This window comes from Oncorhynchus keta, chromosome 22 (genome assembly GCF_023373465.1).
Source record: "Oncorhynchus keta strain PuntledgeMale-10-30-2019 chromosome 22, Oket_V2, whole genome shotgun sequence".
Lineage (NCBI taxonomy): Eukaryota > Metazoa > Chordata > Actinopteri > Salmoniformes > Salmonidae > Oncorhynchus > Oncorhynchus keta.
Genome location: NC_068442.1, coordinates 27,546,881 through 27,561,232, shown reverse-complemented (window position 1 = coordinate 27,561,232; position 14,352 = coordinate 27,546,881). Strand labels below are relative to the sequence as shown.

Here is a 14,352-nt window from a genome sequence, read left to right as displayed (position 1 = left end):
TTGTTTGTAGGTGACCAAATACTTATTTCCCACCATATTTTGCAAATAAATTCATTAAAAATCCTACAATGTGATTTTCTGGATTTTTTTTCTCATTTTGTCTGTCATAGTTGAAGTGTACCTATGATGAAAATTACAGGCCTCTCATCTTTTTAAGTGGGAGAACTTGCACAATTGGTGGCTGACTAAATACTTTTTTTGCCCCACTGTATATGAAATACAAATGGTATAGAGGGAAATAGTCCTATAGTAACTACAACCTAAAACTTCTTACCTGGGAAAATTGAAGACTCATGTTAAAAGGAACCACTAGCTTTCATATGTTCTCATGTTCTGAGCAAGGAACTTAAATGTTAGCTTTCTTACATGGCACATATTGCACTTTTACTTTCTTCTCCAACACCTTTGTTTTTGCATTATTTAAACCAAATTGAACACGTTTCATTATTTATTTGAGGCTAAATTGATTTTATTGATGTATTATATTAAGTTCAAATAAGTGTTCATTCAGTATTGTTGTAATTGTCATTATTACAACTACAAAATAATGATAAAATTGGCCGATAAAGTGGTATCGGCTTTTTTTGGTCCTCCAATAATCGGTATCGGCGATGAAAAATCATAATCGGTCGACCTCTCGTGCAGACAGAGTAAAATGTCTATCCTTCCAGCTTGATGATAGTGTAAAGACAAAAGGAGATGGAAAGTTAAGTAACCCCCCCCCCCCCAAAAAAAAATATGATTAGCTCCAACGACACAAGCTACATCAACTGTAAGACAACAACCCACACAATGGAATGGTAAAATATGATTTTCAGGACTAAATGACAAATACTATATACACCACAACTCCTTTTGTGAACAATATTCCTTCAGTTCTCTGACTTAATGTAGGGGGCTTAGAGATGGAAGAACAAAAACCATATAGTGATTATCAGGTGTTACAGAAAATATATTGTTCACAAGTCAAAGAAGCCACAGTTGCATTATCTAATGCTAGCCCCGCGATCCCCCAAAATGTTGGCTACCGTATAAGACTTATTAAACTCTGATACTTACATTATGGTCAGCGCTTGCAAGATCCCCTGTCAATAATGGTACAGCATCCATCTTCAGGATTAGCATCCTGGCAAGACCCATCGAATGTTCTCCTCAATTGATAAAGCAACTTTACTTGAAATGTGCACTGCGCACGCATGACATGATCGTAATTTCCGGTGCAGCCTGTCCACCCGAAATTAAAAGGTTAATTTTACACTATGGCATCCAGTCACAACAAACACAGTGTGCTTTTTCCGGCATGATGTAAGTGGCTTGCTAGCTAACAGTCACACCACAGATTAAAGGTTACCAGTATCTTTGATAGTATGTTCTGCTTGATCTAGTTTACAGTTTTGTAAACAAAGTTAAAGTAATGCGTAGGCGCACATGTGATGAAGGTTTTAAGGCGATAAATATTTAAAATGACAAGACACTACCATTGGTGTATAACATTTCCGGCTTTATGTGACGTTGGTAGAGGCCGGATGAAAATCCTTGGTAATGCCTGCCTCCTGAATTCAAGTGTTTGACATGGGGGGAGGGGGACCAGTAACTTTATGATCAAATTTTATTAATGTACCAGCAACAGTCATTTTTAATACTTGGGCCACCCTACTTGGAACTGGTTTCATCCAAATATCAAATTTAATGAAAACCCTGATTACCACTATTCGGGACCTTAAATATCTTATGTTCTGAGAACATGGCACCACGTTCCATGCATGTTTGGGAGTTGATTGAACCCACAGAACTGGACACGTGAATGTTCTTGCAACATTCCCATGAAACGTGTATAGAACATTAATGTGCTGAGTTCTGAGAACATGGTAACCACATTCTGGGAAAATTATATTTCACATTAAGGGAATGGTCTCTTGGAAACATTCCTTGTTAGTTGGGAGTAGCATGACGACGTCTAGCTTGATGGATAGCTGTCAAGTCCTACTTTTGATTTTGTGCAGAATAGTTAGATAACTATCTGAACCAATTGTATGTGTTTACACCCCTCCCTTGGGCTATGGTCTGCATCCCAACAAGTTGTTTATGGTCAAATATGTCAAACTACCCGCATAAATACCATCTGATCTATGTGCAGATATTTTACGCACAACAAATGCGTCAAGGCCTCCTCCCTTGCAGCAAAGTGTAGCTGCTGGCTGAGTTTGAAATGGCAGACGCTGTTGTTGTTCTTTTGTGCATAAAGGACTCAATGGAATCCTTATAGCGTAATGCTCACCAACTGGTTCCAGAATGAATAATGATTCAGAATTATATTCCAACAGAACGTTTCCATGAACTAGCAAGCCAACAAAATGCAATATTTCCCTGTTCTGGACTGTCTGGTGCTCATTTGATCACAAAATACAAGCAAATTGTTAACGACTAGTCGTGGGTTATGGCAACAGTGTGAAGGATAATTGTTTTTATATTAGCTAACGCCAGGGTTAAGTATTAGCTAGCCAGTACATTTACATTGCTAGCTAGCTACTTATTTATAACGTTACAACTAAGTAGCTAATATTTAGCTACTGTATTGGGCTAACAACGGTGGTGTGCAATTAGCATTATATTGCATAACGTTAGATAGCTAGCTGTCATTAGCTAGTTAGCGAGCTAACATTAGCTCGCTTACTAGCCAAGTTTGCTAGCGAGCTAACTGTGCGTCGCTTGTTATTACTAACAGTAAATTGTGGTATTGCTAGCTAGGTAAAATGTCGATTATCGTGATCAAATAGGGGTATCCAAGTTATGGTAAAGCAAAAATAAAACTAACGTTAAACAAAGAGACCGTGGAGTTGAACGTTAGTGAAATAAATGGATATGCTTCAATACTGTCATGGTTAGCGAGTTCACTGTCAACCATTTGGGCATTCCGCTCTCCTCTGAAACAAAGCAGAGAGAGGTAGAGGCAGCTCAAACTAGATCGGGGAGATTGCATACAGACTCGACGCAAACCCTCCGGAGTGTCTTAAGTAAATGACAGACATTGGGGTACGAAATGTTATACTAGTTGTCACATCTGTATACCTTTGTAATGTACCCGCAGATTGTTCTGCGAGAGTCCGATGTAGCTGTATTTATCCTTGGGGCTCCAAGATCGGGGTAAGGGGGTCTCTTCCTCATTCACGGCCGGGTAGAGCCGCTTCAATCGCTCATTTAGCTCGTGCTCTTGGTAATTAAAAGCAGGATCTCCCAACAGCATGCTCCCCGCTCCAAGCTCTGCCATTTTCGGCTAGAGATGTTTTATTTTTGCTTGTTTTCTACTCTCCTATATCAATCCGCTGACACAGGGAGAGAGAAACACTGAGATAGACAGAGATGATAGCAATGGTGTGATATCCACGGATAACCAAAGCGCTCTACAGTAGCACTGACAGTGGAGTGTGGGTACTGTAGTTTAATACAGGACTATCCACTCGCAAGATTTGCAGAATCGACTACAGAACCCCCGCTCTCCCCTCTTTGGTCTATTTTTTCCGCTTGAGTCCGTGAAAAGGAAGCTAGGAAATGTAGTTTGAGTGGTTGTATGCGGTCAAGACATGTTGAGCTCCCCAGTCTTATCATAGCAGATAATGAGAATTTTTTTAAATTGAAATTCCTCATTAATATTTACATACTGGCATACATTCAGTACGTGTTTGTGTCTCGAATGGGTCTTAAACCTTATAATATAATCCAGATTTTTAAACGCAATGTTTGTGGATAATGTTTGCCAGTCTGTCAGACAACTGCATTATTTAAATTCGAAATCATTGAGATGATTCTGAAACTGGCAGTGGTGGAAAAGTACCCAATTGTCATACTTGAGAAAAAGTAAAGTTCATAAAAAATGACTCAAGTAAATTGAAAGTCACTCAATAAAATAATAAATGAGTATAAGTCTAAAAAAATATTTGGTTTATAATATACTAATATATTTTAATTTCCTAATATTAAGCAAACCAAACGGCACCATTTATTTTTTATTTATGATAACCAAGTCCACACTCACGTGTGTTTAGTGAGTCTGCCAGATCAGAGACAGTAGGGATGACCAGGGATGTTCTCTTGATTAGAGTGTGAATGGGACCATTTTACTGTCCTGCTAAGCATTAAAAAATGTAGCAAGTACTTTTGGGTGTCAGTGAAAATGAATGGAGTAAAAAATACATTATTTTGTAATGTAGTGAAGTAAAAGATGTACAAAATATAAATAGTAAAGTAAACTACATACTTGAGTAAAAGTAAAGAAAAATATCTAAGTCATTTTCTATGAAGGTAAAAGTCACCCAGTAAAATACTTGTAAATTAGTATAAATTATTTCAAATTCCTTATATTAAGCAAACCAGACGGCACAATTTTCTATTTTGTTTTAAAGCCTGGGACACTCTCCAACAAATGAAGCAGTGAGTCTGCCAGATCAGAGGCACTACGGATGACCAGGGGTGTTCTCTTGATTACGTAAGTGAATTGGACAATTTTCCTGTCCTGCTAAGCATTCAAAATTTAACAAGTACTTTTGGGTGTCAGGGAAAATGTATGGAATAAAAAGCACATTCATTTTCTTTAGGAATGTTGGGATGTAAAAGTAAACCTTGTCAAAAATATAAATAATAAAGTACAGATACCCCAAAAAACTACTTAAGTAGTACTTTACAAGTATTTTAACTTAAGTACTTTACACTACTGTACATACATTATTAAGTCACAATTTTAAAAACCTTTGATTAAGTCCTGAGCCAAGTCAAAGTTTTTTTACGCCTTCTCTCTGGAAAGGTTCTCCAGGGATGCAAAAGTATCTGGCGCGCGATGGTCTGCTATTTGGGGTTCTTCCTGGGTCCTTCATTTCCATGGCAACATTGTGTAAACATAACAACTCGGTCGTGAGCCTGAAGCGTTGGCCTGAAGTGAAGCAAATAGCTAGCTAACCTAATTGAAGAGGGATTAAATGTTAATGTATTTTGGTAACTAGCTTGCTCGCTTGTTTGCTGCATCTAAACATAACAGATGTCGACACAGAAAGATATTAGATTACCACCTTTATCATCGTTTGAACGGCAAGTGGCCTTGTCCAATTTAGTAGTAGGCTGACGTTAACTGTTAACTTAGCTAGCTCACTCAGATAACGTTACTCTTTGATAGTAACGTTACTAAGCGAATCATATAATAATAATAATAAAAATAATAATTTCTAGTTAGCTGCTTGTTTCCATCTCACTTTCAGACTATCGTCTGAGTGTCAACATAACGCTGAAAAAAGAACTGGGCGACAAGTGGCAATTGGCGGTCCAGGCTCATGTAGAGCATCAACCAGAGTAAGATAAGCAGTTAGCTAACTGCCTGGATCATTTGGGACTTTGTGCATATCACTAAGTACACCATTCGTTCCCCGAGCAAGCTTTTTAAAAAACATGTTTTTCATTTTTAAAAACGTTTTATCTCACTCCGTCAGGTTGGCTGTACTTCAGGCTACCTGTCAACCTGGCCTGCCCATGTCACCTCTCAAGTTGTTCAGCAGGGGAGGAGACATACTACAGGTGGAGAGATCAAGAACCATGGGTATTTAGCAAATTACATATACTGTCATATGATATAGGGTTAAAGTTGTGGAAGGATTTACTGAGATGGTAATATGCTACAGATGCAGTGATGATTTTGGTGGCCCTGTGGGGAAGCCACGATTCCTGGAGCAGCTTGAAAGCTACCTAAAGAAGGAGCTGCAGGCTCTTGACTTACAACAACCAAAAGTCCAAGAGCGCAAACTACAGGTCCCATCCATCTGACATATAATATACAGGTTATCCATGTAATGTAGGCTTTGTTACAGTGTATTTACCTTACTACATATAAGGAGTATAGTGAATACATTCATTTTCACTTAGTTGTCAAGTGACAAAATCTGCCCTCTGTCATACGCAGGCATACCGGGAGGTCTTTGGCTGTTTCATTGAGGACTTCAAAACGTACAAGCCGCTTCTGTGTGCCATAAAAAATGAATATGAAATCACATTAGGTGTGTGGCATTGTAGCATGGAATGTTTGATTGTGGCATATAGGCCTATATTGTTATGGTGAATGTGAGTTTGGACAGAAAAACAAGGATGAATGGAAGTATCAGAGGGACTTAAAGATGTCATGCTTATAGGATGTTGGATTTTATTGTCTATGGATATTCATTTCTGCAGCATACTTACGGGACCAGATCCGGGAGCTGGAGCCTCTCCGTGCTCGTCTGGTTGTGGTGTCAGAGCAGTGTGAAAAGAGGATCCTGGGCCTGCGAGAGGAGGAGAGGGTAGAGATTAGAGCTCTGAAGCAAAGGTGCCAACACCGTCAAAAGGTTATTGAAAACATGAGAGAGACACAGAGTTCCCTGCAGACCCAGGTACAGTGCTTACCCACTAGGTTCAGTCTCAATCACACCAGTGCTGCTCTGAAAACACAGAATTCAAGTTATATCAACCATGCCTAGGCTGCCTGAACTCTCCTTCATCGCTCTTTCGCTTGTTCTTCTCAGGTGTGTTGTCTGCAGGCAGACCTGGCCGCTCAGTATCTGATGTACAGAGAAGAATGTGATGCTCGCAAGCTGCTCATCGCCAACATCAGCAGCATGAGCTATGGACCAGATGAGGAACCCGAGGAAGAGCAGGAAGGTAGTGAAAAAATGTGTAACAATAAAATAATTATTAGTCAACTGTCTTGATGTAAGCGAAGTGTGGGGTGTTGTCACCTCTGAAAACCTGTTCCTTTCCATCAGAAGTGGAAATCGAGGACCCAGTGAAGGAGAAATTGGCTCTGAAGGTGTGTCGAGAGGACCTGACTAAAGCCCAGGTGGAGCTAAATCGCTTGCATGCGGAGTATGGAGACGTAGTTCCCCGCCGTGACTGGGAGACGTTGGACCATACCCACAAAGAGAACTTGCTTAAGGTACAGTTCAGTGAAATGTTTGATTCAACAACAGCAGTCTCACTTAATCAGACCTGAATGAGTATTGAATCTCTTTGCATCTATTCCAGCTGGAGACCCTGCAGAAAGACTTTGATCAGATGAAGGCTGAATATGACACACTGCTTGAGGTGCACAAGCAAGTCACAACACAGAGGGACAGCCTCCAGGGAGAATTGGAGGGCTTCAAAGAGGCCTCTACCCCCAGGCCAGAATGGGAGCAGTGTGCAGGTATCACATAGAAAAACTGCTCTAGGTTCTATTTTTCCCCCTTCCCATTTGTGGTATGGTATTGTTGGTAGTAATGCTTGAAGTGTTAGGCATTTTGCTTTGTGACTGAATCAATATAAACATTTTTAGATCAGAACATTTACACAGCACTGTGTGATTACAGACGTACTGGGAGGTAGTGAGCGTTGGGCAGATCTCTCCCAGGGCCTGTCCAGCCAGCGGCGTTTGGAGATCCTGCTGGCAGAACTGGGAGGAAAGAACTCAGAGTTTTTCACTGGACTGGTAAACCTCCCTCCCTGCTGAACTTTCAAACTGCCTGAACATCAACACATTTCCAAAAAGAATGGCATGGTCAAAAGGTCTTCACCCTGTGTCCACTCAGGGTACTTCTGATGATGTGCCCATATACCTGCGCTATGAGGGGCAGTTAAAGAACCATAGGCTAAAGAAGAATGCGGTTGTGAGAATCCTCAAGGAGGTTTGGAAGGAGAAGGTCATGGAGGATGGAAGGGTAAACTGATACCTCTCTTTCAAATAATGAGTTATTTCACACACTGTTTGACTGATATGTCTTCTAATTGTATTTCTCTTAAGAGAAATGAAAGCAGCAATCTTCCCGAGTTTCTGCGGCAACATCTGGAGAGACAATATGGGGAAAAGGCTGGAGAGTGGGCTTATAGCTTAGTAGAGGGCATTCGTCAACACCAAAAGGATGACTCTGTCAGCCTCTTCAATGACATTCTCACAGGAAAGGTATGTGATCATGCAAATGTGTTATACAGCGCTCTTCTTATGAGTGTGAGAAAGGATGGCGCGCATGATTTGATGGTTATAAATGTATTATTAACAGGTGGATGAGAGTGTGTACCATGGTCAGACACATCTACTGTCTAACCTGCTGAAAGTGTTGATCCACAGTGACAGTACAGAGAGTGGGCTGCTCAGTGTTCAGGATTTCAGGTAATGCAGATAATCAAATTACAGTTCAGATTAAAGTCAAACATTACGATTATGACAGTGAGTGTGCTATATAAAATGACCTGTGTTTTGCAGAGATAACTTGCAAATGGCCTTCCCTCTGAAAAGAGCGCAAGACATCGATGAGCTCGTGACCACAGCTCAGGCCGAGCTAGACAACAACGGTGGGAGCCTCCCATACCAAAGACTGTATACAGAGGTAACTTTTTGGGTCTCGGTCCAAAATTTCACACCTCAGTCCACATAATTTCACAATCCCGTTTTAATAGAGGAATACCAGCCATAGTCAATAGGCAGACCATGGTCTGGAAATTTGAGGGACTGGACCTTCTCAAAAAGTATTCAAGTACCATTGATGTATACAATAGCAATAGCATCCTGTTTCCATTGATTATCCTTGATGTTTCTACAACTTGATTGGAGTCCACCTGTGGTAAATTCAATTGATTGGACATGATTTGGAAAGGCACACACCTGTTGACAGTGCATGTCAGAGCAAAAACCAAACCTTGGTCAAGGAGGTGACCAAGAACCCGATGGTCACTCTGACAGAGCTCCAGAGTTCCTCTGTGGAGATGGTAGAACCTTTCAGAATGACAACCATCTCTGCAGCGCTACACCAATCAGGCATTTATGGTAGAGTGGCTAGACGGAAGCCACTCCTCAGTAAAAGGACAGCCCGCTTGGAGTTTGCCAAAAGGCACCTAAAGGACTCTCAGACCATGAGAAACAAGATAATCTGGTCTGATGAAACCAAGACTGAACTCTTTGGCCTGAATGTCAAACGTTACGTCTGGAGGAAACCTAGCACCATCCCTACGGTGAAGCATGGTGGTGACAGCATCATGCTGTGGGGATCTTTTTCAGTGGCAGGGACTGGAAGACTGTTCAGGATCGAGGGAAAGATGAACGGAGCAAAGTACAGAGACATCATTGATCAAATCAAAATCACATTTTATTGGTCACATACACATGGTTATCAGATGTTATTGTGAGTGTAGTGAAATGCTTGTGCTTCTAGTTCTGACAGTGCAACAATAGAAAGAAATCCAACAACTACCTAATACACACAATCTAAGTAAAGGAATAAGAATATATACATATAAATAAATGGATAAGCAATGACCGAGCGGCATAGGCAAGATTATTATAAGATTATTATGATAAAATATAGTATATCCATATGAGATGAGTAATGCAAGATATGTAAACATTATTAAAGTGACGAGTGATCCATTTATTAAATGGCCAATGATTTCAAGTCTGTATTTACATTTACATTACATTTAAGTCATTTAGCAGACGCTCTATCCAGAGCGACTTACAAATTGGTGCATTCACCTTATGACATCCAGTGGAACAGCCACTTTACAATAGGGCATCTAAATCTTTTGGGGGGGGGTGAGAAGGATTACTTATCCTATCCTAGGTATTCCTTAAAGAGGTGGGGTTTCAGGTGTCTCTGGAAGGTGGTGATTGACTCCGCTGTCCTGGCGTCGTGAGGGAGTTTGTTCCACCATTGGGGGGCCAGAGCAGCGAACAGTTTTGACTGGGCTGAGCGGGAACTGTACTTCCTCAGTGGTAGGGAGGCGAGCAGGCCAGAGGTGGATGAACGCAGTGCCCTTGTTTGGGTGTAGGGCCTGATCAGAGCCTGGAGGTACTGAGGTGCCGTTCCCCTCACAGCTCCGTAGGCAAGCACCATGGTCTTGTAGCGGATGCGAGCTTCAACTGGAAGCCAGTGGAGAGAGCGGAGGAGCGGGGTGACGTGAGAGAACTTGGGAAGGTTGAACACCAGACGGGCTGCGGCGTTCTGGATGAGTTGTAGGGGTTTAATGGCACAGGCAGGGAGCCCAGCCAACAGCGAGTTGCAGTAATCCAGACGGGAGATGACAAGTGCCTGGATTAGGACCTGCGCCGCTTCCTGTGTGAGGCAGGGTCGTACTCTGCGGATGTTGTAGAGCATGAACCTACAGGAACGGGCCACCGCCTTGATGTTAGTTGAGAACGACAGGGTGTTGTCCAGGATCACGCCAAGGTTCTTAGCGCTCTGGGAGGAGGACACAATGGAGTTGTCAACCGTGATGGCGAGATCATGGAACGGGCAGTCCTTCCCCGGGAGGAAGAGCAGCTCCGTCTTGCCGAGGTTCAGCTTGAGGTGGTGATCCGTCATCCACACTGATATGTCTGCCAGACATGCAGAGATGCGATTCGCCACCTGGTCATCAGAAGGGGGAAAGGAGAAGATTAATTGTGTGTCGTCTGCATAGCAATGATAGGAGAGACCATGTGAGGTTATGACAGAGCCAAGTGACTTGGTGTATAGCGAGAATAGGAGAGGGCCTAGAACAGAGCCCTGGGGGACACCAGTGGTGAGAGCACGTGGTGAGGAGACAGATTCTCGCCACGCCACCTGGTAGGAGCGACCTGTCAGGTAGGACGCAATCCAAGCGTGGGCCGCGCCGGAGATGCCCAACTCGGAGAGGGTGGAGAGGAGGATCTGATGGATCACAGTATCGAAGGCAGCCGATAGGTCTAGAAGGATGAGAGCAGAGGAGAGAGAGTTAGCTTTAGCAGTGCGGAGCGCCTCCGTGATACAGAGAAGAGCAGTCTCAGTTGAATGACTAGTCTTGAAACCTGACTGATTTGGATCAAGAAGGTCATTCTGAGAGAGATAGCGGGAGAGCTGGCCAAGGACGGCACGTTCAAGAGTTTTGGAGAGAAAACAAAGAAGGGATACTGGTCTGTAGTTGTTGACATCGGAGGGATCGAGTGTAGGTTTTTTCAGAAGGGGTGCAACTCTCGCTCTCTTGAAGACGGAAGGGACGTAGCCAGCGGTCAGGGATGAGTTGATGAACGAGGTGAGGTAAGGGAGAAGGTCTCCGGAAATGGTCTGGAGAAGAGAGGAGGGGATAGGGTCAAGCGGGCAGGTTGTTGGGCGGCCGGCCGTCAAGACGCGAGATTTCATCTGGAGAGAGAGGGGAGAAAGAGGTCAGAGCACAGGGTAGGGCAGTGTGAGCAGAACCAGCGGTGTCGTTTGACTTAGCAAACGAGGATCGGATGTCGTCGACCTTCTTTTCAAAATGGTTGACGAAGTCATCTGCAGAGAGGGAGGAGGGGGGGGGGATTCAGGAGGGAGGAGAAGGTGGCAAAGAGCTTCCTAGGGTTAGAGGCAGATGCTTGGAATTTAGAGTGGTAGAAAGTGGCTTTAGCAGCAGAGACAGAGGAGGAAAATGTAGAGGAGGGAGTGAAAGTATGCCAGGTCCGCAGGGAGGCGAGTTTTCCTCCATTTCCGCTCGGCTGCCCGGAGCCCTGTATGTTGGCAGCAGCCTCACTGTGTTAGTGATGGCTGTTTAACAGTCTGATGGCCTTGGGATAGAATCTTTTTTTTCAGTCTCTCGCTCCCAGCTTTGATGCAACTGTACTGACATCGCCTTCTGGATGGTAGCGGGGTGAACAGGCAGTGGGGCCTCCCAAGTGGCGCAGTGTCTAAGGCACCGCTACGCAGTGCTGCCACTAGAGATCCTGATTCAAAGTCCAGGCTCTGTCGCAGCCAGCCGCAACCGGGAGACCCATGGGGCTGCGCACAATTGGCCCAGCGTCGTCCGGGTTAGGGGAGGGTTTGGCCGGCATGGATGTTCTTGTCCCATGGATGTTCTTGTCCCATCGTGCACTAGCGACTCCTGTGGCGGCCCAGAAGCTGGCCAATGCCTGTCAAGAAGCAGTGCGGCTTGGCTGGGTTGTGTTTTGGAGGATCTCGACCTTTGCCTCTCCTGAGTCCGTACGGGAGTTGCAGTGATGAGACCAACTACCAATTGAATACACAAAATTGGTACGTGACAGCTTTATTCTAAGATTGATAAAAATAGATTTTTTCACTCAATACCTCAAAGCGAAAACAGGTTTAGAAATGTTTGCAAATGTATTGCTGGCAGTGGCCTTGCTGTGATGAAGGGTGCTGGAGGACAGGTAGTTTGCACTGGGTGATGTGTTGTGCAGACCGCACCATACTCTGGAGAGCCCTGCGGTTATGGGCAGTGCAGTTGCCGTTGCCAGGTGGTGATGCAGCCCGACAGGATCCTCTCAATTGTGCATCTGTAAAAGTTTGTGAGAGTTTTAGTTGACATGCAAAATTTCTGTAGACTCTGCCACATACGTCTCGTGTCTGAGCCGTTGAATTGCGACTCCACTTTGTCACTATACTGACATTTCACTTGTTTGGTTGCCTTGCGGAGGGAATAACTACACTGTTTATATTCAGCCATATTCCCTGTCATCTTTCCATGGTTAAATGGTTCTCACTTTCAGTTTTGCACGAATGCCGCCATCTATCCACGGTTTCTGGTTATGGTAGGTTTTAATAGTCACAGTGGGTACAACATCTCCTATGCACTTCCTTATAAACTCACTCACTGAATCAGCGTATAAATCGATATTATTCTCTGAGGCTACTCGGAACATGTCCCAGTCCGCGTGATCAAAACACTCTTGAAGCGTGGATTCCAATTGGTCAGACCAGCGTTGAATAGTCCTTGTCACGGGTACATCCTGTTTGAGGAACAAAATTAATTTGTGGTCAGATTTTCCGAAGGGAGGGCGGGGGAGGGCCTTGTATGCATCGCGGAAGTTAGAGTAGCAGTGATCCAGAGTTTTGCCAGCACGAGTACTACAATCAATATGTTGACAGAATTTAGGTAGCCTTGTTCTCAAATTTGCTTTGTTAAAATCCCCAGCTACAATAAATGCAGGTTATATGGTTTATATGGTTTACAGCCTCATTCTAAAATTGATTATAGCAAGGATGTACATCTGCTCCAGAGCATTCAGAACCTCAGACTAGGGCAAAGGTTTACCTTCTAACAGGACAACTACCCTAAGCACACAGCCAAGACAACGCTTTGGGCCAGAGCCCGGACTTGAACCCGATCTAACATCTCTATGTAGCCGATGTGAAGTGGCTAGCTAGTTAGCGCTAGTGGCGTTTCAATCGGTGACGTCACTTGCTCTGAGACCTTGAAGTAGTGGTTCCCCTTGCTCTGCAAGGGCCGCGGCTTTTGTGGGGCGATGGGTGATGCTTCGAGGGTGACTGTTGATGTGTGCAGAGCGTCCCTGGTTCGCACCCAGGTCGGGGCGAGGGGACGGACGTAAAGTCTATACTGTTACATCTACAGAGACCTCAAAATAGCTGTGCAGTGACACTCCCCAAATACAGGTGTGCCAAGCTTGTAGCATCATACCCAAGAAGACTCGAGGCTGTAATCGCTGCCTGAGAGGCATCAACAAAGTAGAGTAATGTGTCCGAATACTTTATAAAATGTGAAAATGATATTTAATCAATTTTATAATAAGTCTGTAACATAACAAAATGTTGAACAAACGTTCCTAATGCACTGCTACCATTAATGTCTACTGTGGCAAAGACATGGTGTGATGTTCTATGCAGGATGCAGATGGGAAACACAAAGACTTCCTGAATCTGGTGAAGAAGCAGGCCTCCACAGAGAGGCATATGTATATCAGCCAACTGAGGACTCAGCTGGGAGGCAAAGGGTAAGCAAAGCGTATACCCCATGTAGGGCGGCAGGTAGCCTAGCGGGTAAAGGCTAGGTGAAAAATCTGCATTAGTCGCTTTGGATAAGAGCGTCTGCTAAATAACGTAAATCTATACAGATCTCAATTTGCACAAGTAATATACTTGTTTAATTGTTGTTTGAAAAGTGTAAACCGTTTTGAAAGGATCACCAGGGGCATTGTGTTTTTGATTCACAGAGAGGTGACTGTGGCTGATCTAAGGGCTGCCTTTAAGAACATTGACCCCTCTCTGGACGCTACCACACTAGACTGGGTCCTAACTATGGCATTCCAGATACACCAGGGGGAGCTAGAGCAGCACACAACACAAATGGACACAGAGCTGGCCCTGCAGCACCTCCTGGCAATAGATGTGACCAGGGCTGGGCCTGCACCACAACAGGACTGAATCGCTCTAAGCACTTTTAGAAAGTGGTAGCAGTCAGGCATCTAACTGTTTCTTTGCTATCCTTGTGGTATATTTCCAAAGGAACCAGGTTGAACATTAAACAAACACTTAAACGGACTGTTGTTACTGAAATTATCTGTAAGTCAAATGTGTTTCACACAGTCATTTATTATCAGTGTCAGAAATGGAATATTTACGTAAA

At 43.6% G+C, this 14,352-nt stretch overlaps 2 protein-coding genes across 3 annotated transcripts in view; one reads left to right on the top strand and one right to left on the bottom strand.

Moving 5' to 3' along the window:
* Nucleotides 1–3,462, bottom strand: part of ranbp10 (RAN binding protein 10) — a 37,260-nt gene extending 33,798 nt beyond the window's left edge. The window contains exon 1 of one of the 2 annotated variants that reach the window (XM_035798627.2): nucleotides 3,070–3,462. In XM_035798627.2, the coding sequence (XP_035654520.1) occupies nucleotides 3,070–3,268 (199 nt within the window). In that variant the 5' untranslated portion in view covers nucleotides 3,269–3,462. The remainder of the gene's footprint in view (nucleotides 1–3,069) is intronic. The other variant, XM_035798628.2, reaches the window with a different exon arrangement.
* A 1,420-nt stretch (nucleotides 3,463–4,882) lies between these two features.
* On the top strand, nucleotides 4,883–14,267 carry tsnaxip1 (translin-associated factor X interacting protein 1). The gene is made up of 16 exons (XM_035798624.2): nucleotides 4,883–5,079; nucleotides 5,247–5,337; nucleotides 5,475–5,581; nucleotides 5,664–5,790; nucleotides 5,942–6,035; nucleotides 6,208–6,404; nucleotides 6,537–6,672; nucleotides 6,777–6,946; nucleotides 7,036–7,195; nucleotides 7,359–7,477; nucleotides 7,578–7,706; nucleotides 7,790–7,948; nucleotides 8,046–8,155; nucleotides 8,249–8,372; nucleotides 13,614–13,720; nucleotides 13,940–14,267. Exons 1-16 carry the CDS (start codon nucleotides 5,030–5,032, stop codon nucleotides 14,148–14,150), a joined length of 2,091 nt encoding a protein of 696 aa, XP_035654517.1. The 5' UTR covers nucleotides 4,883–5,029; the 3' UTR covers nucleotides 14,151–14,267.
* Nucleotides 14,268–14,352: the final 85 nt, after the last annotated feature.